General features: G+C 35.4%; 1 protein-coding gene across 1 annotated transcript; it reads left to right on the forward strand.

Moving 5' to 3' along the window:
- The first annotated feature begins 65 nt into the window (after positions 1-65).
- On the forward strand, positions 66-24622 carry LOC115441987 (sensory neuron membrane protein 2-like). The gene is made up of 10 exons (XM_030166925.2): positions 66-457; positions 7032-7189; positions 10306-10450; positions 15663-15831; positions 20008-20102; positions 20612-20829; positions 21257-21382; positions 22772-22958; positions 23614-23739; positions 24282-24622. Exons 1-10 carry the CDS (start codon positions 344-346, stop codon positions 24501-24503), a joined length of 1560 nt encoding a protein of 519 aa, XP_030022785.2. The 5' UTR covers positions 66-343; the 3' UTR covers positions 24504-24622.
- The last annotated feature ends 421 nt before the right edge of the window (positions 24623-25043 follow it).

Genomic DNA, 25043 nt, shown 5'->3' on the forward strand with positions numbered 1-25043 from the left:
GTCGCTTGACGTTTGTACTTCTGGACTTCACTCTGCGTCGCATTCGCAGATTAATTAAACGTTTTACTATTTAATAACGTCTATAAAACAAAAAAATACAAGGAAAAATACTAGCGCTTGTGTAGAAGTACACAATCGACTTCTAGAGATCTAAGACAACGGACTTGTCGTGCTGTATTTTTGTTTTTAATTGTTAATGTTACATTTTTGTATTTAATTGTTAATGTAAATTTATTTTTGTTTTTGTTAATGTTAAATTATTTTTGTTTTTATCAATATTGAATTATTTTTTTAAAATTACAAATGTTTAATTAAGTGTAATATCGAAACAAATATTTATAAAATGTTGGCGAAGCATTCCAAGTTGTTTTTCACCGGTTCGGTTGTGTTTTTGATTGTGGCCATCGTGTTGGCGTCATGGGGGTTTCCGAAAATCATCAGCACCAGAATACAGAAGGTAAGTGAAGTATATACTGGGCCCTATTATTAGTATCTTACTAGTATTAAAATATATGGCCGAAGAGCCGAGTGTATATTAGACAGATTCAGATGAAATAAGGTACAAAGGTAGACCATGACTTGGATCGACATGTGAACAGATCACACTTTTATTGCGGGAAATATCCTTAAAGCAAGCAGAATCGCGAACTCCAACTAGTTATTTATATATTAACATTAAGAAGCAAGAAGAGCGGTTTATAGATCAAAACTTAGCACACTCATGAGTGTAGAAATTAGTATCTATTTCAATTCATTTTACTAACAACCAATCTTAAAAAATGGTCAGTCAAATAAGCGTAGAACTCAAATTCTTTATGACATCCTATGGAAGCATGACAGAGCATATTATGCAAGGTAACTCCAAAGATATATAATTCTGATAAATTGCAGAGAATAGGCCGAAATTTGGCTAGAAGGGATTGGATCACTAAATGATTTATTACGTGGTAGGGCTCTCGAATGCGACAATCTGAGTAAATAATGACCGGAAAATCTATTTCTAACTTAAGTAAGTTAGTTAGTCAGTGGGATTAAGAAACCAGTGTTGAAATCCATTTTGAAGGCAAGAATAATGTCAGGATTGATACATCTTTATTTTGTCAGGTGCAACGAAAGAAAGTGTTAAATTATTTAAAAATGTATACCTACTCTGTCAACATATTACTATCTGTTAGTTTAAAAGTTACTTTTACATGTTTTTTTAGTTTATTTTTTATCAGATACTATTGACAATTTTATTCCTCTTTTTGTTAAAGTCACATTTTGTTACATTTTATACCTATTATTAAAAAAAAAACAATGTATATAAAATATAAAACAATGAATCACCCCCTGATGGCGAAGCTCAAGACCCAAGCCACCGACGGTTAGGGATTCAAAGTGAGGAATCTTTTCACAATGCTATTATAATAATTATTATGTTCCAAAATATACATACTTGTTACTTTAAGGGCAGTTATACGTCAATACTCTAGGGCTTCAAGCCGCCCTTTCAGAGCAAGCGTGAAAGTAAAATAGGTTTTCCGTGGAATAAGAACATATATTTTTCTAATATACTAGTTGACCCGACAGACGTTGTCCCGTGTTAACTATGAATTTGCAGCGCGCATTCTGTCAATCACTAAAATTAACTTTAAGTAATTTTCTAACGTTCCGCTCAACTTCCTTATTTTTTTCTTTCATAAGATCCTTCTCCTGACAATAACAAACACAACAACAAAAAATTGTGAAATCGGTCCAGCTGTTCACGCGTAATGGCGTGACCAAGGGAAATAGAAATTCATTTTTAACCGACTTCAAAAAAAAGGAGGAGGTTATTATGTATATATAGATTACACGTTAGAAGACAACCGTAACAAGCTAGCACAAAGCGCTTAGTAAAACAGTCAATTGTTATTTATTCCAAATACAATAATTAAAATAGATACTATTATGCTGCCAGTTCATATTATATTGTCTTTGCAACCTCAACAAATACGATGATACAAATATACATAATATTATGAAAAGGAAAAAGTTTTTGAGTTTGTCGGAGCTAATCTCTGGTACTAACCAACAGTTTTGAAAATTCTTTTACTCATAGGAAGCTACATTATGCTAAACGCTACTTTTATCCTGGAAAAAATATGTGACGCGGGCGGAGCTGCGGTCAAAAGCTAGTTTTATACAAAATAATATCAATGTTAATATGTATCAAACATGTTGGCATCTAACAAGTTCTCCGTAACGTTTTTTTGTTATGATTGATCATTATTTTCTTTTCTTCTCGTTAATAATTACTGTTATCTTTTACTTCTAGTATAATTTTAATAATTCTTTCGTATTTTTTTACTAAATAACTTATTATCGTGATTGCTGCGTAACATATTATATTTTATTATTATTATATTTATCTATAATATAAAAATGAATCGCTGAATGTGTTGCTAAGCGCTAATCGAGAGCAGCTGAACCGATTTCGCTAATTCTTTTTTTATAATATTCCTTAAAGTACGAAGATGGTTCTTACGAAGAGAAAAATTAAAAAATTGCTTAAAAAAGTTTAAGAACAACACTTTTCTATATTCCCATACAAAAGATTCGTAATAATACTTAAAAGTCAATTTGAACTTTAATACCACACAATAAAGTTTAAGTGTTAGTGGAGGGCTTCCAGGAAGGCAAAACAATTGAGTGACAAAATAAAAAATTAAAGAATGGACTGTTACGCGGTACGAAGTTCGCCAGGTCACAATAATTTCCAATAATTTGTTGGAGATCCCTAAATAAATCAATGTTTGTGCGTGTTTAACCGCTGCTACACGTTGCATCCGCTTGATATATAACCTTGTGAACTTATTGCTTGTATTTGCGGGAAGATTATAGCCAGTATAGTTAACTTACAAGAGGTGGCGCGCATGTCTTCAAAACTAGAATAGTTTGGACCCGACTATAGGGGCTTATGGAAATGTTTTGCGTCCCGGAATCAGCCTGTATATATCAATCCAACAGGCCGGCATAATTGTGTTAACTGCGGAGGGGTAATCAACTCTCGTCTGTCGACATTCTATTGGACATTTTACCATTAGGTGCATCGGAGACAATTCGCCTTGGCTGTATAAAAAAAATTAAACGTACTCTTCATATCACGCGGTCTAAGTAGAAGGCGAATGAAGCATATTTTTAAGCTGTGTAAACAATGACGTTGACAAAGGCTGAAAAAAAATGTAAACCGGTTACTCCAAGACCTGACATACATGTTATATGTATATGTGTTATTTTATATTAAGGTCACACCTGTATCTCCGAAGAAATAGACAGCTCATGCACGACGAATTGACGAAGTCGAAAGGAATGCTTTAAATAATGTATCGGATTATTAATTAGTAAATAGTTAGACAATTAAATGATTTCATACTTTCTTCGCTCATATAATTTTTTCTTCATAGATTATATTATTTCAGAAATCAAATTTTACATATAATACCGCAGGACGTTAATTTTTTATGCTGTCCTGTTGATCGTATAAAATAATTTAAATAAATAGCAATTTTTTATTTATTTAGTAAAATAAAACATTTTACAAATAATTTATATTTTTAAGATTAAAATATAAGTATGTAAGTACAATGAAAAACAAAATAAAAATAATAAATTCGATTTAATTAATTAAAAAGCAGAACATTAATTAAACTGTTTTTACTTTGTAGTTTATTGTTCGAGTAAACTTTAATCGAATGGCTGTAAGAGATAACGAAGCTGCGCTACAATCAGATAACTGCTTAATTAATTAGCTTCTAAATGAGATTAATTTTCAAATCTTTAGTTCAACCAAGCTAGTGTATACACGTACATATATATATGTAACAAAATAGTAATTTTTCGTACCCGCATTTAGGCACTATTTAGGAGCCCGAAAGACCAACGTCAAGACAATTAAGTCAAATTATGTAAATAGGGATACATATAGTTGAGATTTTACAAATTACAGTTCACCAATCTAAGCCCAACCTCTATAAAAATAGCACGCTAACCGAATTTTTAACAGCTATTTGTTTAAATTTAACAATACATATAGAAAATTAAACATAATTGTTCAATATCTTATCTTATCTTAAATTTTTTATAATATGTTTTTTTTTTCTATTGAAAATAAAACTAAAATTGTCGATTCTGTGCATCTCCTAAAGTACACATCACTTTAATTTGCAATCAATACTATTAGACTAGGAATAACATCAATTTAATTAACATTTTGGTAGATTAAAGTAAAAAAAAAAAACTAATTTTAGTTTTATATAATTTTTATATTATTTTATTTTATAATAGAACGCCCGTAATTGCAAAAAGACGGATTCGCCTGTATAGACGGAATATCCCCCCTGACCTTACTTCAATATAATGCAGAATATTGCTTATCGCAAGACATCAAATTCCCTTTTTTTATTGGCTTGGACTTAACAAGGGCATTTCGGTCTCTACACTGGTTTTTCAATAAAACAATAAGTTGAGTTGCAAGTATAGCTGTGTCTCTATTACAATGTCCTTTGTTATATTTGATATACAAATCTAATTTTATATATCAAATGCTTCCAAGTCTTTTTATGGTAAAAAACATCAAATAATCCCAAGATACATAAAGGAGGAACCATGAATTATTGTTTATTCAAATTTTACTAACACGAAAATTTCAATCTTAATTTAGCAATATAAAATTTGAATCGAATTGAGAACCTCCTTTTTTTGAAATCGGTTAAAACAGATTGCTTCCCCGCCGCCGACACACAGATGGCAATCATTCGAGCTCAGATTATAATAGATTCTAAAGCTATATTATCGTAAATACTGCTATTAATATTTATATAGACACGACCTCACAACTAGGCAAATAATTTATTCGATTATACGACGCAATCTTAACGTAATTGTTGTTAAGGGCTTACACATAAACCGACGTTTGCTTCGGAGAATAATAGGGTATAAATTAATGTAAAATTGTTGTCATTTGGCGACTATGCAGTAACACATTACGTTAATAAAAAATACCACCATATTTAACATAGAGACGAACAAAGTTGCATTTATACTTCAAAACAGGTTATAAAATGTCATTCAAATATTTTTCAGTATTTCTGCGGTTACTTCTAACAAACATCCAAACATATTTACAACTAACGTTCATAATATTAAAATATCTTGCAAACATTGACGTATATTCTATAGACACGAACGTCCATATAAACTATTTGTTCAAAATCTGAACTAAAATGGCAACCAAAACGTCACTGTTATAACCTATTTATTCACTTGAACAACAAATAATATTACTTATTTAGCTAATATTTTTATTCAAATCCAGGTTTACACTTAGTCTCGAATTCTTATATCATGAGCGCCACTCCGTACACAACCACAAGCTGTCAATATTGACCATACTAAATTCAGTTTGAATGGATTGCAGTTCAATTCAGTTGAACACAGTGAATGTTCGGAACGCCAAATCTAGTACGTAGTACATATATATGCTTGGAAAAGATTGACAGATGAATTCTTTGTTTTTGTACGGGCTGGGCTGTCGTTCCACTATCTGTGACGTCAAGTAAAGTAGGCTCCTGATAGAGTGTCGAGTAACAAAAAATTTACCCCTCGCTTATCCACAATTATGCCTGTTTGAATTGAAATTCACTTAACGTGCCAAATTCCCAGGCACCTCGGACCATGCAGTTGTAAGTAAATTTCTGATATGGACAATCATTCCCGTTGCTGGTGGTAGGATTTATTTTAAATCCGCCAGTATAGCGACCACCGTACACAAGGTGTTAAAACTCACCATAGTGGGCTACGTATATGTATATCCGTTTCCAACAAGCCGGCATAATTGTGTCGACTGTCGAGGGTTACACATCTCTCATCAATCGACATTCTATTGGACCCTTATCCACTTACCATCAGATACTGTAGGGTTCCTTCGCCTTTCACATATAATAAATAAATTAAAAAAACATGATGAGATCACTTGCATGGTGTGCATGCCACCTTACCGTACCTTATGCGTTTGTCATTTCATTATAACCTTAATTTACGGATAACGAAAGCTGGTATTAAATAATCTTCTAGTCATCTGATAGTGTATGATATTTCTAACGAGGCGCATCAAAGACTTCTCAGGAAATATGCTAAGTGATCTTGACGTCAAATCAAATGGCGGAGTTGTTATTAAGTACGTAAATCATTTATTTTTCTTGACACGAACTATCGTTAAATTAGTAGCAGTTAGTAGTGTTATTACGTTTTAAATATTGGATTTTCTTCTTGATGTTCACAAAAAGACAAGATAACAATGATTTAATCAAACATATTAAGTATCTTCTTATTTTATATTTAACGTAACAGTTTGTTATTTTAAATATTCTATTAGAAGTATACGCAGAAACCGTTGAAATGTTGCGTTGATCCTCCCGATCGACAGCTTGCCTGTGCCTCTGGCATTGCAAGGTCCATGGGCGGCAGATGCTACTTACCATCAGGCGGACCGCTCGCTCATTTACCTACTAAGAAAAAAAAGTGCTTAGGCTGACTTATAACATACAGATAGACAAGACAACCTGAATTATGTTACCACTGCTGGAAACAAAGCCGCTTCTAGTATTAAAGTGGTTACCAGAGTATATAGTTCGAAAGAAATTAATAGATACTAAATACGTTCAAAAGATCAGTTTTTCATCTAGTTAAATTTCTGTCTGTATAAAAAAACAAACTCTTCACAAATATTTTATTAGTTATAATTTTTTTATATATATATCTGCCGACTGGGCGCCTGTACGTCATCCGGGTTTCCTATTAAAAACCAGCGCTGCAGTATTACTTACTGCAGCACATAGCTGTAAGGGGGCCTATTGTTGATGCAATAATTAGAATTTGTATAAGTTTATATTAATTTTTATCTTTTAGTTAAAATTGTTTTTATTGTTTCCAACAATAAACGTCTTCCTTTCTTTTCTTTCAAATTCAATAACTGGATTTATTACAATTCCAAATATTTCCGATTCCAGAGCATCCAGCTGGAGAACTCGTCGATGATGTACGATAAGTGGGTCAAGTTGCCAATACCTCTAATCTTCAAGGTTTACTTCTTCAACGTCACCAACGCTGACGGCATCAACGAGGGAGAGAGACCCATACTGCAGGAAATCGGACCTTATGTATACAAGTAAGGAGGAAAACTATCGAGGCTTCTAGAGAGTAGCAAAAAATCTCCCTTTTAACTAACTTAAATGAAATTTTGGTGATATTAAATCGCATATTTTTTACTAGTGGCAGTAGAGTTGTAAATTAATATAGAAGGCCTTAGACGATTCAAAGAAAAAAAATATGAGGAAATCTTCCTTTCCATAAGAGGAACGCAACCATCTGTTCCTCGACTGCTACGTCTTCCTTTACCCCACTAAACAACCACGAAGGTCCATGTCGTCTGATTGTGATGATTGTGATTGATGGAGAGGCAAACGTGAGTTACGTGTCAGTTCTATAGAGGCTGAAGATTTAATAAGCCCTGTAATATATTGTGATGAGGGACGGGTAGGTGGCATTCAAACATAAACTAAAGTGTAACTGAACTCATGTATTTAGACAGGAGCTTAAAGTGTTAGAAACATAACAAACAAAATTGAATGTATAGGGATATATATGTATATATCTGCAGGATACTTATAGCTACGCTGCAGTATGTTCTTTTACAAAATCAATTCCAGTTAAATAACTACAGTACTCGTCAGTGAACAAACAAATTTAATTTAGAAAGGGGTGATCATTTCGGTTGTCTCAATACATCAATCTATCACTTTTGTCGCTAATTCGCCGTTCTTCGATAGTGCGATATGTACTGCCGTGAAGGTATTGCATTTGTGTTTTTTGAAACGTTACCTTATCATGATCACATCTGAAGAAAGATCCGTGAATGTACTGCATTTATGTGTTTTTATAAACGTAAACTAGTTTGCATTACATCTGAGGAACGAATCGACCGCACAAGTTACAATGCAAGTACCTACACAGTAACAACACAACTACTAGAATTATTTGTTAGTGGTAGGATATTTTATATCCACTCGGATAGCGACCAACGTACACAAGATTTTAAAACCCGCTATATTGGCCCACGTAAGTGTGTCCCGTTCCGGGATCAACCTGTGTATATTCGGTTCCAACAGGCCGGCATAATTGTGTTGACTGCCGAGGGGTAATCATCTCTTGTCAGTCTATATGTTATTGGACCCCACTCCACTAACCATCAGGTGAAGTTACTTTGCCGTGCACATATAAATAAAAATGTTTTTGTTTCTTAAAACCGTTTTCCAATAAGGAAAATTCATTACGTACCTATCTATAACTTGCATAAATTATAAATCCGACAGCAATCGTGGTTATTCTTAGAAATAATGGCATGCAATAATGGTAGGGCCACACTAAATTTATGGCCGTCAGAAGATAATATTACACATCAATATATAAAAAAGGAAAGGCAAGTCACTGACAAAACGACACATAAGTCGCGAATGGAGCTAAGCTATGCGACCTGTTTTTAAAGTCAATGAATGATATTGAAATAAAAACTATTTAACGGATTTTATCGCGGCTTTTTATATTATTATTTTCTCCCGAGGTTCAGTCCCCCCCGTGACCATGAAGGCTGCAAAGTCTTCGAAACGTCGGAAGAAAAGTAAAATATACAAAACCGCGATAAAATCCGTTAAATAGTTTTTATTTCAATGTCTAACATTCGGTGTAAACATAAGAAATCAATGAATGATATTCACTGTCAAATTTTCTATTGCTCGATAAGTAATATTTACTGACAAACACTATAACATCTAATGCGCATTAAAATAAATAAGACGTCGACATACTGTCAATATCGCGAGATTTAGCTACACTAGTCTTTAATTAATTTCGCTAAATTCTCGATAAGTGTGGCTCCGACATAAACTAAACGGCCTTGATTCTAACAATGAGAATTATTCCTATTGTTTTAATGATGTATTTTTCTCTATCGACTGTTTTATAATTTATTTATCATAGACGTTAATGTTGCTTCTGGATTCGAAAAATGCTACTAAAATTCAAACAAGTTGGATGATTAGTGAAGTAGCCACGTAATAGGGGACCGGCCTATGCTTGATTTTGTACATTATTCTATATGTAATGGCTTTTAATACGAAAAAGAAGCACGTCTGCGAAAACAGCATAAAAATTGGTTAAAAAATGAGCGAGTAATTCATATTTAAAATATTGTAACGTGCAGAAGTGGGCGCGATGTGGGGATATCGCTTCATCTCTTTCTTTCGCACGCGTCGTAATTCCCGATGACGTCACATGTGGATATTTCGTCTCTTTTCTGTTTCTTGTTAATTACCCCTTCCACCGAAATTCAAAGACTTATAACTTGTTGATTTTTTTTACCGGATTTTAATAATTCCTTCTGTGTTATAATTTATATTATGTAAATATTTGATAATAGTAAAGAACAAAAATGAGTCCGGTATCCTATTCCACTCCAATATTTTTTTACTTGCTGATTTAAGCTTTGTCGCCCACGCCTGTGTCGCTCCATAAATCCGCTTTGATTGGTATCTATTCATTTCCCCTCATACTCTTGAATTATTTTTTAACAGCCAATTATTTTTATCACTAAGGGAAGTTTTCTTTCATTCTATACTGATTAAAATTGAATGGTCTTAGACTAAATAGTTTAAATAATATTAGAATGATTAGCATATTTCGTATCTATTCTCAATACCAATAGATTCCTTTTTACTATACACCTCAATAGCTAAGGGCTTGGTCACAATGTTTGAATTTGCACTAATCTATACAAATATATAAAGAGAGTTTGTTTTTTTTAACGCGCTAATCTCAGCATCTACTAAGCCGATTTTCTTTCACTAATAGCAAGCTTCACTACTCCTGCTATAGGCTACTTTTTATCCCGGCAAAATATTTATCCCGCGGGAGAAGCCGCAGGGAAAAGCTAATGGTCCTATATAATAGAAGGCGACCAAATCCAAAAGTCAAGCTCTCAAATAAATAATAAATAAGAGTACTTAATACAAAACTGTAATTCGTTAACCTGCGAATAAAATTTACCTAAACATCACTCTTACTTATAAACCTTATAAGACGCAAGTAGGCGGGTTTTGACTTACACCGATCGAGTAAAATTGTGTTTTAACTAAGCATAGTTTTGCGAAGTCTTTATAAGTAAGATTAAAGATGTCCTTAGTTATATAATTTCTAAAAGTGAAACTGAATTCATATTTCCTTTGCCAGACAGTATCGTGAGCGGACAGTCCTGGGATACGGGCCCAATGACACAATCAAATACATGCTGAAGAAAAACTTCGTCTTCGACCCTGAGGCTTCGAATGGATTGACTGAAGACGATGACGTCACTGTCATCAATTTTCCTTATATGGTAAGTGTTGTAGTCAAAAGGAAACGTGTTACAAAAAAATGCCATCCGACCTGAGAATCAAAACTAGGACTTCTCGGCGTACAGCCTTCTGCCTCGGTGCCAACGAGACAGCTGATGTTAAGCCTCATTTATTAACACTAGATACAATGTCATCAATAACTAATTCTATGCAGTTAACATAACTAATTCTATTTCTACTGAGTTTATTCGTAAAACATGCTCAATGAGTAATGAAAAGTTTTCAAACATTGACTTCTTTCATATTTCACTAATATCAGTTAAAAAGGCTATTATAAATTCTAATTTATCAATGACTAATTTGTATATTAATTGTTTAATATTTATTTCATTTGTATCCGCTGTCTTCTTTATGTGCAAAATGTCTGGAAACTTTGTTGGGTTGTGTGTTACCTACTTTATTTTTTTATATATGTAATATTGTAACGTTTGTTTTTTTAATAAATATAAATAAATAAATAAAACCAGAACACTCTTCGGTAAAATAGATAAAGTGCGCGACGGAAAATTTACGTGTTGTCTGTTTTTGATCTCTGCCTATTTCAAATGTCATCGACCGCAACGGTGAGCCGGTTTGCGAGTAGTATCAAGTAGTCAGTGACATATAGAACGTGATCTTCAAGCTTACGTTATTATTGTTTAAGTATTATTATTGTTTATTCTTGCCTGGCAGACGCTATCCTGTAATAGACCGTATGTCATACCAACTACCTTTCATCTTTAAGGTCTCGACAACAGCGCCACCTATCGGCTCCAAAATTACATCAGGAAATAATTAAAATAGAAAACTAGCTTTATTTCGGCGTTCAAAATTATCCTGTGAGTCAAGTTAGAACTAAATTCTCACAAAAAAATCTTTAACATCGATTAGGTGATTGCGGAGATTAGCGTGAATGTAAAAATATTTTCATTAAAAAATATCACCCAAATTGACAACATTACATGTTATTTTTTTTTTGTTGTTTTTTCAAAATTATTCTTAGATTCGACCCTTGTCTTAATAATTAAGAATACAACAGAAAATAATCATTTAAGCGGGTCGAGCTGTTCTCTAGTAACGCCCTTACACTTGTCCTTGTCGCGGCTGATTTATATTTATATAAACGAGTTATTTGACATTTTTCATATAGATCAATGACATTGATGGAAACTGGTCCCTTGATGTATAAAAATATGAGAGATAAACATCACACGAACTATGTATTCATTTTGCGGCGTATGCAAAAACATGCTACAAGTTTTCTATCGTATGTACAATAAATCCGCGAGTAAAATACATCCGGTACCCTCCCAGCAAAATAAACGTGTTTTTGTTAACCCGTTTTTTCCCTGGTCCCTGACGAGGCAAATTCTGTACGAATTGTACCAATCCCTTATGACCTCGCAGCGAACGTTTTCGGGGTGTGGCCTAAACTGCAAAAAATAGTGATTATAAAAAAGAAATTTCCCGCCGCTCGTTATTTTGTTTTCACTTCATGTAATTGTAATAAAACTATCCAGTGTAAGTATTAGATACTAACAATAGTTCGTGGCTCTGCCCACGTGCATTATTTTCCCAGGATAAAAATAGCCTACGGCAGTTAAGAGTAATGTAGCTGCCTATTAATGAAACATTTTTTAAAAAATAGTTCGGTTAAACAGTGGCGACTTCAAAGGGGCGAATAAGGCTACTGTCCAAGGCCTTACGCTTGCAAGGGGCACAAAAAACATTCTCCTTCGGCAATTGGATAAAAAGGCCTCACAAATCTACCGCCAAGTACCTTGCATCAGTAATAATAACAATAATAATATTATTTCCATATCTAATAAAATACACATAGTAAAACCAAATTTGAACTTTCCTTTTAACTAGTTTATATAATATACTTATGTTACTTCACTCCGCTCTTCCTTACTTAGATATATTAAACATTAAAGACTGTGACTGCTAAACGCATTTAGATATAGAATTAATTTTTATTACTATAATAGTAAGTAAAATTCATTGCTACGTAATCAGCAATATTAAGACAGGTTCGAATGCACAGAGGCCGTAAACAAGATGGCTTTCTATTCATTTTTCATTTTTTTCATTTTCAATCGTTAACTATGATAGAAATGACGTACATACATACATAACATCACGCATTTATCCCCGAAGGGGTATGCAGAGGCGCAACTAGGGCACCCACTTTTCGCCAAATATGTTCCGTCCCATGATGTGATAGGGGGCGAGCCTATCGCCATATCGGGCACAAATTCCAGACTCCGGGCTGATACTGAGCAGAAAAACCCAAATATCACTTTGCCCAACGCGGGATTCGAACCCAGGACCTCAGAGCGCTATTGTACCGGGCATGCAATACAACTACGCCACCGAGGCAGTCAAATGACGTATCCTATCGATAAGTCTATGGCTTGGATATTTTATTCCTATACATTTTTATTTCCTATTAGCGATAACGATTGTAGGCGTATTGCCGACGACTCCTGCGCTCCCCTGAGATTTGCCACGTGAGAAGTGCCACGTTACCTGACTTCAAAAATCTCACTAAGATTTTTCTTTTTTTTTCTAGATCGCTTGAGATGTGTGCTAACTCTATAAGAATGAAATTATGAAACCCTTTTTAATTAAGTTTTTAGACATTTAAGTAGCCAGTGTAACTACTGGACATAAGACTTAGCATCTCATGTCTCAGGATATTTTGTAATTTAAGATGTTGGATGCTGTTTTACTGCTAAGGGCAGGTCGGCAAACTTGTCTCGTCATTCAAAGCAAAAATAAAACTAAAGAATAAAAATTTAAATCAGAATTTAAATTTACGTAGTGATTCGAGGCACTATGTAAGACGTCTTTGTGGCTCATTTAAAAAGGTTAAGTACGGCTGTTCTAGACCGAAACAAATGTGTGACTATTGCTACTAAACCAAACCAAGTCGATATTAAACCTATCTCAAACAGTTCTTAAGTGCCGATATAATTAACTTTTCAACAGTATAAACTCAGCGTCGACCACAATAGAAGATTTACTTTGGCGGTTTCTAGCGGTTTCATCTGAGACTCAAAATATTAGGGTATTCAACTCGCGACCTTTTGACCCTAAACCGCTAGCTGCGGTGATTCAGTTAAATGTATTGCTTTTAAGTAAACAACGGTGAAACGACGATAGCCTAGTTGGGTATGGAACGGTCTGCTGAGACGAATGTCCGCAGGTTCAAATCCCAAGGGCACACACCTCTGACTATTCTAAAATCATGTGTGTATTCTTTGTGAATTTATCGTTCGCTTTAACGGTGAAGGAAAACATCGTGAGGAAACCTGCACATCTGAGAAGTTCCTCTGTAGGAATTTCGATGGTGTGTGAAGTCTACCAATCCGCACTAGGCCAGCGTGGTGGACTAAGGCCTAATCCCTCTCAGTAGTAGAGAAGGCCCGTGCTCAGCAGTGGGCAAAGTATATAATACAGGGCTGATATTATTATTATTATAAACAACGGTTACAACTGTCATTTACATCTGGGTGTTAATTACAATATCCACTGATCGCAAGTTTCTTTTAATACGGGCACGGCAAGTTACCCACTGCACCTAATGGTAAGCGGATTGGGATCCAATAGAATGTCGACTGACGAGAGATGATTACCCCTGAACAGTCGACACAATTACGCCGACCTGTTGGAACTGGATATACACAGACGGATCCCGGAAAGCGACAAACTTACGTGAATCACTATGGGGGTTTTAACACCTTTTGTACGGTGGTCGGTATATGGTACCACCATACTTGTGTTGCGAAAAATTCTATATTTTTTCAATTGATATTTATCTTTCTCTGACGATAAAGGAAAACTTCGTAAGGAAAAGATATTACTTTATTGCGTAAATCTGCAAAGCACCAGGACATGTAAAGTATAAAACAAAAAACTTAATAAGGTAAACCAACATAAAAAAAATAAGAATCATAAATGCACTGCCGGGCGCAAAGGATAACTAGCATATACGATTCAAGATATCGTACTGTGAAAACAAAAGGACATGTCAGTTTACGTTGGTTTTCTATGACATATTATATATCTCTCAGAAGAGGTTGCCAAACATTTTTTTTTCCTCTTAGACCACTTTAAAAATTTTACTGGTTCCAGTGAACCCCTCGTACCATTTTTTGGTCTCGCTAACGCACACCCCCGTCGAGTTTCCCGTAGACCCCTAGGGGTCCACCTGTACCACTTTAGGAATCAATGCTGTAAACCATAGGTTCTTAACGTGGGCGATTATACGTCTTTGTAGGCGTTTGAGACTTTCAACTGGGCAATAGAAGACCCAGAAAAATTAGAAGCATTGAGATAGTACAGAGGAGACGCAAAAACATTAAAAAAATATTGTCTAAAAGAGGCAAAACTACACTCTAATTTTATTGCAAATACACCCTTATACCATTGAACTAAAAATTTTGTTGTACATCGACATTATAAAAATATTAAAAAATTATGATACCTCTTAAAATGAGGAAACTGCACCATGAAATTGTTATTGTAGTAAATGACTGTATTTTTTTTTTGATATACAGTAAAGTTTTGCATTCGACCTTTATAAATATATTTAACTTAACTTTACATACCTACATTAATTTTAAAAGGACATATTATAAAGAAAAGATCTTAAAAACAAAAAAATGAAATTGTAAAATGTAATATTTCATTTTGTGTGTATCCTGCGAACTCGATGTTTGTCATTACGATATTTGAAATCTTCACCATAAAAATATATTCATCAACTAATATATCCTATCATCATCAGCCCTGTATTATATACTGCCCCACTGTTGGGCACGGGCTTCTCTTACTACTGAGAGGGATTAGGCCTTAGTCCACCACGCTGGCCTAGTGCAGATTGGTAAACTTCACACACCCTCGAAATTCCTATAAAGAACTTCTTAGGTATGCAGGTTTCCTCACGATGTTTTCCTTTACCGTTAAAGCAAGCGATAATTCACAAAAAATACACACATAATTTTTTTAGAAAAGTCAGAGGTGTTTGCCCTTGGGATTTGAACCTGCGGACATTCGTCTCGGCAGTCCGTTGCACTACGTACCAACTAGGCTATCGCCGCTTTTTATCTAAACTAATATATCTACAGCGTATCATATTTCTAATGCCAGATATCCACTACACATATCTTCTACTTTCCATCTATATTACCCTATTTGTGTTCCCAGGCCGCCCTGCTGACCATCGAGCAGATGATGCCCTCAGCCGTGGCTATGGTGAACAGAGCGCTAGAGCAGTTCTTCAGCAATCTAACAGACCCTTTCATGAGGGTGAAGGTCAAGGACCTGCTGTTCGACGGCGTGTTCCTCAATTGTGATGGAGATAGTCCCGCCCTGAGTAAGACAAAGCTAAGCTATTTTATTTTATACAAATACAACTGACGATTCCGCTGCACCTGATGGTAAGTGAGGCGACGTTAGATAGAGTACAAATTGAAATATTATATTCCCTATGCAGGCGATACAATTGTGCGTTTTCGAAACCAGAAAACAATGATGATTCGGGGGCATCTGAAGAATTCCGCCACGATACCCCCTCGATAGAGACCCCATTCTCGTGAGAGAATTGGGATTAACGGGAGGCATGATGTTGTAAACGCCTTAGGCATACATTTGCATTTGGGGATATCTTTATACCCTGGTACAGAGAGGGGCCGCAATACGGCATGGCGCAGGGACGGTCCCGTCATTTATCGAAGCCCAGAGGTATAAGATTTGGTCAGATCGTTGAACCCAAAATTTTAGATCCAAATCAAGCATTTGTATCCACGACCTTTCATTTCAAAACGAGATAATCACGCGCCAGCTAATTGTCAAAAACTAAAATAATCATAAAATACATTGACCTCAAATGAACTTATACCGGTTTCTTTAATCTTGGAATTTCAAGATCAACGACAATTATAAACTATAATAGAGCAAAAAATCATGTTAAGTTGTTCGTTCAAGTTTTTTATTAACGTGTAGTGAGATTGAAGCACGTATATGTCATAAATCATTCGGGACAGATATTAAACTTTGTTGTTAAGCAAAACAAATATTTTTATTTTAAATATACGTGTTTTCTTTTGTGATAATACCTATTCCATTTTGTTATCTATACAATGGTGGGTTATAAGAAGTAATATTAATCATACCAGACCTGTATTATATGCAGTCCACTGCTGGGCACTGGCCTCTTCTATTACTAGGGTTCAGCTTTTAATCCGCAAGCTGGCCTAGTTCGAGTTGGTAAACTTCACATACCCTCCAAATGCTTTTTAGAGAATTCTCCGGTACGTGGGTTTGCTCACGATGTTTTCCTTCATCGTTAAAGCAAACGATAATTCATAAACAATATACACTTAATATTGATAAATTAGAAGTGTATGCATTAGGTCTTCAAATTGCAGACCGTTCTCAAATAGACTATCGTGTACTTAATGTCGGTATTAAATTACGAAAAATAAATACGTTTTTTGGAATCTAATACTTTATTATTTTTGATGGAATATCTCTAAGCTCTTGTATGCAAGAGTCCGGCTGCGTAGTAACTATTGCAATGTCTATGTCTGTTTCCAAACGAGCAAACACTGAACCGTCGTGTTCAATTCGAAGGACATTGGAACTAATTTAATAACTGAAACGTGTCTGCAAGTAACGATTGCAACTACGTGCTACGCCGTGGTTTGTTATTCAAATTCCAGTCTTCTTAAAATATGGCATAAAACACGACACGGACGTCAGCGTCGTTTGTTGTGATTGGACGAGAGGGTAACATGTGACTCACGCGTTGGTCTCTCCACCAATCACGATCGGACGACGCGGACTTTCGTGACGTGTTTAGTTTGCTATATCCTAGTATGGCTGGATGTTGCTTTTTTTATTGGGTAGTCATGTAATCGACTGCATAGCAAACTTTTAAATAAAATAAGGAATTACACGTTATATGTTATATAGGTATGCAGGTAAGGTAACAAATGCACACGTACTCGTTGACTCTACTATTGCCCTAGATATTATCTCAACAAGGAAAATAGTTACAACGCAATACGAAACATAATTACACCGTGTGCGTATTATTTGTACTTGACATTTGAACATTGTAAATAATTGACTAGGCTAGTGCCTGGTTAATATTTTTTTTTCGTAGTCAAAACTTATATCTCCGCCAAGAACACAACATACTGCCATGCTTAATAATTACACTGCCTCCTAAAATGTGGCGTAAGAAACTGTACACGAACGCCCTTGTCGTTTAATTATGATTGGTCAAGAGACCATCGTGAGACTCACGTGTCTCTCAACCAATCATAATCAAACGACGGACGTACGCGTCTTATATGCCACATTCTAATGCTAGTTTAAGATTAGCAAGTTCTTGCAGTAATATATTACAAAAATTCCAGATGCAATTCTATACACACACATGCCACAACTCCTGCAAGCTTGAAAATTTGCAGAAGTCAACTTGCTTTGAGTGTTTATTATGTAAAATTGCTTACGGAAGTCCACTTTTACAAGATTTATTGCCAATATAAATCTTCCCGAAGGACATTAGACGGGCAGCAGCATCAGTCAAGCTCGTCTTGTATTTGAATTGTAAAACATCTCCAGTGCTCCTTTTATTTCCATTATAAAATGTTTTACACGGAGTAGTTATTATCATACTCTATAGGTAACCTTGACTGTTGATCAAACGGATTAATGTTCAAGTTTTGCGCGGGAAAAAACGCGTCGAAAGTTTTTACATAAAATAATTGGAGTTGTATTTTCCTAGTATTATTTGTATCATAAAATGGGTTTCTTGTATCTTATATCTTCATGGTTTAACTATTGGACCCGTCTCAGACTCTAATTAGAGATAAAATTTAGTTTCGAGGTCATAAAGGATTGAGGAATTGTGTAAAACAAAGCAGTTCCCTAAACAATTTTGTAACAGACCTCAACACGGTAAGCTATCTCTGTTACTAAGATTTAGATAACAAATTGTAAATTGGTTTGGGAAATCACTATTACATATATACTCCATTGGGCTCCATTTAAAGTGGAAACTTACTCCATACGAACATTTTAAATAAAATAAAATAAAAATATATTTACTTAAGTACACGAAAAAGTATAATTTTCTTAAAATAGTATAACACTAAACCTTAATAATAAAAGCACTGCGCACGAAACAATAGGCGCTACTCAAATATTTTTATTTCATTCGTGTTATTTCTTAAGAGGATGCCGAAAATGAGTTTTTATTTATTTACTAGCTTCCGCCCGCAGCTTCGCCGCGTGGATTTCGGACTTCAAAAATGGAGGAGGTGCTCAATTTGTCGGGATGTTTTTTTAATGTATGGTGGTATGCAGGTGGTCCTCTACAGATTTATTATAAGTATAGATTGATTAATAATGTTAAATTAAGGATGACTGAGAGTGTTATAAACGTAAGAGTAGACAAATATAATGAGAAAGCTTCGAACTGCTAAGCTATCGTGAGTTACACGTGTTATTGTGAGTCAACCATAAAAGATATGCTGTCGTGGGATATTTTTATATAATTTTAAGGAGAACATTTCCGTTATACGTGATTTCTGTGTAGCTTTAACCATTAAGGTTGCACACGCGACGGAAGCTTAAAAAATGGAGTAACTTCTCCCGTTTTCCCAACATTTCCCTTCACTGCTCTGCTCCTATTAATTGTAGCGTGATGAAAAGTATACTATAACCAGCTCAGGAGTATGAAAAATAATTGTACCAAGTTTCGTTAAAATCCGTCGAGTAGTTTTTGTTTCTATAACGGTTATACAGACAGACAGAGAGACAGACAGACAGACAAAAATTTTACTAATTGCATCTTTGGCATCAGTATCGATCCTTAATCATCCCCTGATACTTATTTTGGAAATATATTTCATGTACAGAATTGACCTCTCTACAGATTTATTATAAGTATAGATGAATTTGCATTAAATTTTATCTTTACGGCACAATGAGTGAAAAACCGATGAAGTAGAAGTTGGTAGATTAAATTCTGTCTTGTTTTTGCGCAGTCTTTTTCAGTAATTCGATGTATTGAGTATTTTATTTTTTATATCTACAACCTAATGGAACCACAAGCCATTAGCTTGATCTTAAGCTGTTATAGTAACAACATACCCTATAAAATTTAATTCCTTGGCTCTGCAGAAACTATTTTCGTTAAAATAAGATTCAATCTGGTAATCTCCAGTAAATACTTTGACCACAATGTATCAAACTGTAGCCCAATTATACTAACATACCTCTGGTGGTAGGATGTTTGCATCCCGTAAACCCGCCATACCCACGTAAGTGTCGCGTTCCAGGTTCAGCCTGAATATAACCAGTTTCAAAAAGGCCGACATAATTGTATCGACTGACCGGGGGTAATCGTCTCTCGTCAGTTAACAAGCTATCTGGAGTTTACTCCGCTTCTGCAATGCAGTGGAGCTTTGCCATGAACGCATAAAACAATGAGTGCTGCTTGGTACAAAGAATTTATAAGAAGTACCGCTTGTTCCAGGTCTAGTATGCGCTAAGTTGAAGGCCGACAGTCCACCTACAATGCGACCAGCTGAAGATGGAGTCAACGGATACTACTTCTCAATGTTTTCACATGTAAGATGATTTGTTTGTTGCCTATACCTATTAATATTAATAGCCATTTGAACATTTCGTTACTAAAAGAAACCACATACTTATCTTATTAAAAATAACACTTCACAATAAGTATCTTGAACCGTAGATCTAAAATAAAAAAGGTTAAGTTTTGAACAAAATAAATGTCTATTTTTTTTACGCGCCCTATTGCCATTCTAAGAGAATTCGTCAAAGCGATAATATCACACTTTCAGTTAGAACTACAATCACGCAAACGCCATATTCACACTAAACTACAAAAAAAAAATATCACGAAATAAAACCGGAATTTTTGTGAAACTAATGGTGGATACAAGAATAACCAAACCAGGACCAGTGGCGTGACTTCACCGAGAAGTATCCGAGGCATATTAATCGAATGAGGTCCGCCTGACATGAAAAATCTATACCTATATACCGGCTAAGGCCGCCACTGCCAGACTTCCCAACAAACATTACCTTTGTTAATATATATTAATATTTCACAGCTAAACAGAACAGAAACTGGACCTTACGAGATGGTTCGTGGTACTGAAGACGTGTTCGCGTTAGGTAACATAGTGTCGTACAAAGAGAAGAAGTCCGTTTCGGCGTGGGGCGACGAATATTGCAACCGCATCAATGGGTCTGACGCCTCGATATTCCCCCCAATTGACGAGAACAATGTACCTGAACGGCTTTACACTTTCGAGCCCGAGATTTGCAGGTAAGCGAGAAATAGCACTATTTCTATTGTAATAAGGTATAAATAACCAAACATGTCGAGGATTCTGTAGAAGTAAGTTTTGTTATTTACCACTCTATTTATCTTCCGTTTGATTAATTTATTAACGGAGATCGGAATCTGGTGTACTCACTCCAGCTTGGCTCCAAACAATGGGTGCCATTGGAAGTTCACTTGTTGAATTAAAGTTGCTATAGCAGTTATGAGAAGGAGATTATTGCGCTATAAGAAATTTCCTTAACAGAATATTTAAGAAGTGTCTAAATCATTCATACATAGATTCCTAACGTCAACATAAAACTAAAATAGGCTCCTTTACAACTCAGCCTATAAAACACCAAATAGCCAAAATGTAGTAAAAGAGTTTTACATCGTAAATTCTATATTAGGAATTTAATTTATATTCCAGGTCCTTATATGCCAGCCTGGCGGGCAAAGCGACCCTCTTCAATATCAGCACTTATTATTACGAAATTTCCTCGTCGGCGCTCGCTTCCAAGAGCGCCAATCCTGACAATAAATGCTATTGCAAGAAGTAAGTATATAACGATAGCTCAATAAGATAGACGGATACAGCTAGTTCAATGCCATACCCCAAAGTAATTTCGGTATCTCACGTGCCATTTTAAATTCTAAAAATAACTGGTAGTTATATAAAGAAAATAATATTTGTTTGTCATGATATCTCTCATGGGAATATTTTAGAAACGCTGGTTGCGCATATCTTTTATAAGATTATATTATAATACCATTGGTCCTGGGTCTGATTTCTCTCCGATCATGTCGGATTACCGTCTTACCCGACTATGACAGTGAAGGAACAGAGAACGCGACTGTGTTATCCATTTGTGGTATATATTTCCGACTGTACCTGGCTGATCTCCGTTGAGATTAGGCTCCGTGGTGGAAAGTCGGTTAAATGGATTAATTCATATTAAAGCCGTTATGGCCACCCATGATGTTACCCTTTTAATCTCTCGATTTAGCTCGTTTAATCCTAATACTCCGCTCCTACGCAATGGATGCCGCAACGTTACGTAACTCGTCCCATAGCAGTCAGTTAAAGTCGATGTAATATTAAGAAGCAAAATTCTTTGAAAAAGGAATTACTGTTGAAGCTAAATAAGAACAAGTTTTATGAAATTCTCAGTAACAATAACACTTTTAGCCATAAGTGGCTCAATTTTTATAATTTTTATCTTCCAAATACATGCAAAATTCCACAGTACATTGTAAGACCTTAGTAAAAAATATATAGGGGTTTTGAATTTGTTTAACAAAGGTCAATAACTCCGCCAGAACACAATGTATCGCCTTTGACAGTTATTTGGATCCTAAAACGTGATGAAAAATACAATGTAAGTAAAATGTCAACAGTTGTAAAAGAATCGAAATTGTTTACAATAGAATATAAATGGACAGCATTTTCTTGCTTATTTCGGGCTATAACTCTTAAATGACAAACTGCTTGAATAATGGATACCACAAAATGTAAAAATCATTTAACGAAATAAATAACATTAAAATGCATATATTGAAAATAAGATATTTTCTAACCTTACAAAGTTATTATCAAATAGCTAAAACAAATGTTAAAAAGGCCAATGTCTTCTTTTGTTGCCCAACCATTTACACATTACACAAAAAATCTGAAAAAAAATTCATTACCGTTTACTAGCTTTCGCCTGCGCTTCCGTCCGCGTGAAGATTTTTCGAGATAAAAACTGGCCTATATCCCTCCCAGGATGTTAAATTATACCAAATTTCCTCGAAATCAGTTAAAAGTAAACCATTATACAGACTGATCCCGGAACGCGACACACGTGGGTCACTTTTTAACACCTTGTATACGGTGGTCGCTACTCGTGCGGATATAAAATATATCCTAGCACCAGTAAATGAATAACACAATCAATTCGTTTAGAGACTGGAGCGCTAGCCACGACGGTTGCCTTCTGATGGGCGTGTTCAACCTCATGCCGTGCCAGGGCGCGCCGGCCATCGCCTCGCTGCCTCACTTCTACCTGGCTTCCGAAGAGCTGCTGGAATACTTCGAGGATGGCGTCAAACCTGACAAGGAAAAGCATAATACTTACGTTTATATTGACCCGGTGAGTTGTACCCGAATGTCAGATTTAGGAATTAATTATTGAATGCAGTTTTCGTCTTGTTGGTTGTTATCACTAAAAGTACTACCAGCATTGTTCAAAGGATATTAGAGTATAAATATTGAGAGTTATGAAAACTCACGTATCAGCCCGGAGTCTGGAATTTGTGCCCGATACGGCGATAGGCTCGCCCCCTATCACATCATGGGACGGAATACACTAGGCGAAAAGTGGGTGCCCTGGTTTCGCTTCTGCATACTCCTTCGGGAATTAATGCGTGATGATGTGTGCCTCTGTGTGAAAACTCGCGTCAAAATCTCTTGGTGTTAAACTTGGTGTTAATATTAACAAAATATATAAGAAGGACATCCGATCGATTATTCTATCGCTAGAATATCTCATTCTCCTACATTTTTTGTTTTCTATTAGCGTAAACAATTGTAGAAAGGCGTCTTAACTACGACCCTGGTACACATCAGACAATCATCATCATCAGCGTCAGGATGTCCACTGCTGAACATGAGCCTCCCTTAAAGATGTCCATTTTCGAACTATTATAAGCGGCCCGCATCCAGCGACCTCCTGCCACTTTTAGGAGGTCATCTGTCCACCTCGTGGGACATCAGTCAATAAGCACATGAATTAATTTTTGTTGTAGGTGACTGGTGTTGTGCTGAAAGGAGTCAAGAGGCTACAGTTCAACATCGAACTGCGGAATATTCCTCGAGTGCCTCAACTACAGGCCGTGCCTACTGGACTATTCCCTATGCTTTGGATTGAAGAGGTTAGTAGTCAGTCTTATAAATGTTCGAAATCCAATCTCAAATTACCCATATTAATTAGAATTTCACTTCTCGACTTTTGTAAAATTATGTGTGTATACTTTGTGAATTATCGCTTATTTTCGATGACGGAAAACACTTGAGGAAACCTTCATATTCGAGAAGTTCCCAATAGAAATTATGAGGGTGTGTGAATTGTAACAATCCGCACTAGACTAACATAGTCGACTAAGGCCTAATGTCTCTCAGCAGTAGAAGGGACCCGTGCCCAGCAGTGGGACAATATAGAATACAGGGCTGATATCATAGTTTTTTTTAAAAAAATTAAATCGCGCGGATTTTTAAACATGCTTTATCATAAACGAACCTCTGTGGTTGATAGTTCCCATTGTTGCAGATTTGATCACTGACATAATTTTTTGTGATTTTTTCTAGGCAGGTGGGTGCACGTGCACCTACTTGCACCCCCCTCCCAGCGCCTACGACTGAAATTACTATTATATTACTGGCGAAAAGGAAAGTTAATAAGATTTCTAATTTCCAGGGGGCAGTAATGACACCAGATCTCCAGCAAGAGCTCAGAGATGCCCACGCGCTGCTTTCGTACGCCCAACTAGCGCGGTGGATAATTCTCGCCGCAGCGATTATATTAGCGATTGTCGCTACAATTACCGTCGCGCGATCAACCTCGCTTATTTCGTGGCCACGCAATAGCAACTCTGTCAACTTCATAATAGGCCCTATGGTTAATGATAAAATGCGTTAATTTTTGTTTGTAAAGGTGTGCTCGCTGTATGGTTTCGGAAAAGGCGGTTTATTTCACGCAATAGTTTAAGTCTAAGTTATGTGTACAGTTTGTTGTTAAAATAAATTAATGTGATGACATTTGTGTATTTTTTTATTACTGCCGACAATATGCAGTATTTATAAAAAAAAATATTCGTTTCAAAAATCTGATCTTTGTACCAATTCTATGGCATGCATAGCCTGGTTTAAAACTTCTAGCAGGCATCTTAATTGAAGTAAAATATTTCAACTATTTTTATGTATTTAATCAAAAAGTCATTTACTTTGCAATGACAACTACTCCACTTAATTCAATTTGTAAAAATAGTTTAAGAAAACATTATCACTTTTACAGCCAATTAATTGTGGATAAACAGACACATTGCCACAAGAGCAAAATAAAAAAAATAATTCATTTAAATTTGGAACTTGGTTTAATCTATTTGGACGGCTGTCGCGATCAGTTATCTCGTTTATCTGTCAATCAGCTGTTTTTCATATTTCATCGATATCTATTCTG

The sequence above is a fragment of the Manduca sexta genome, chromosome 22 (assembly GCF_014839805.1).
Source record: "Manduca sexta isolate Smith_Timp_Sample1 chromosome 22, JHU_Msex_v1.0, whole genome shotgun sequence".
In the NCBI taxonomy this organism is placed as follows: domain Eukaryota; kingdom Metazoa; phylum Arthropoda; class Insecta; order Lepidoptera; family Sphingidae; genus Manduca; species Manduca sexta.

Bases quoted from the DNA above. Each gene is read 5' to 3' on its own strand.
- LOC115441987 (XM_030166925.2), top strand. From the start codon at position 344: ATGTTGGCGAAGCATTCCAAGTTGTTTTTCACCGGTTCGGTTGTGTTT. The intron at 15,832-20,007 runs GTAAGACAAAGC...CGCTTGTTCCAG, and splicing joins TGGAGATAGTCCCGCCCTGA to GTCTAGTATGCGCTAAGTTG. The intron at 21,383-22,771 runs GTAAGTATATAA...CAATTCGTTTAG, and splicing joins AATAAATGCTATTGCAAGAA to AGACTGGAGCGCTAGCCACG.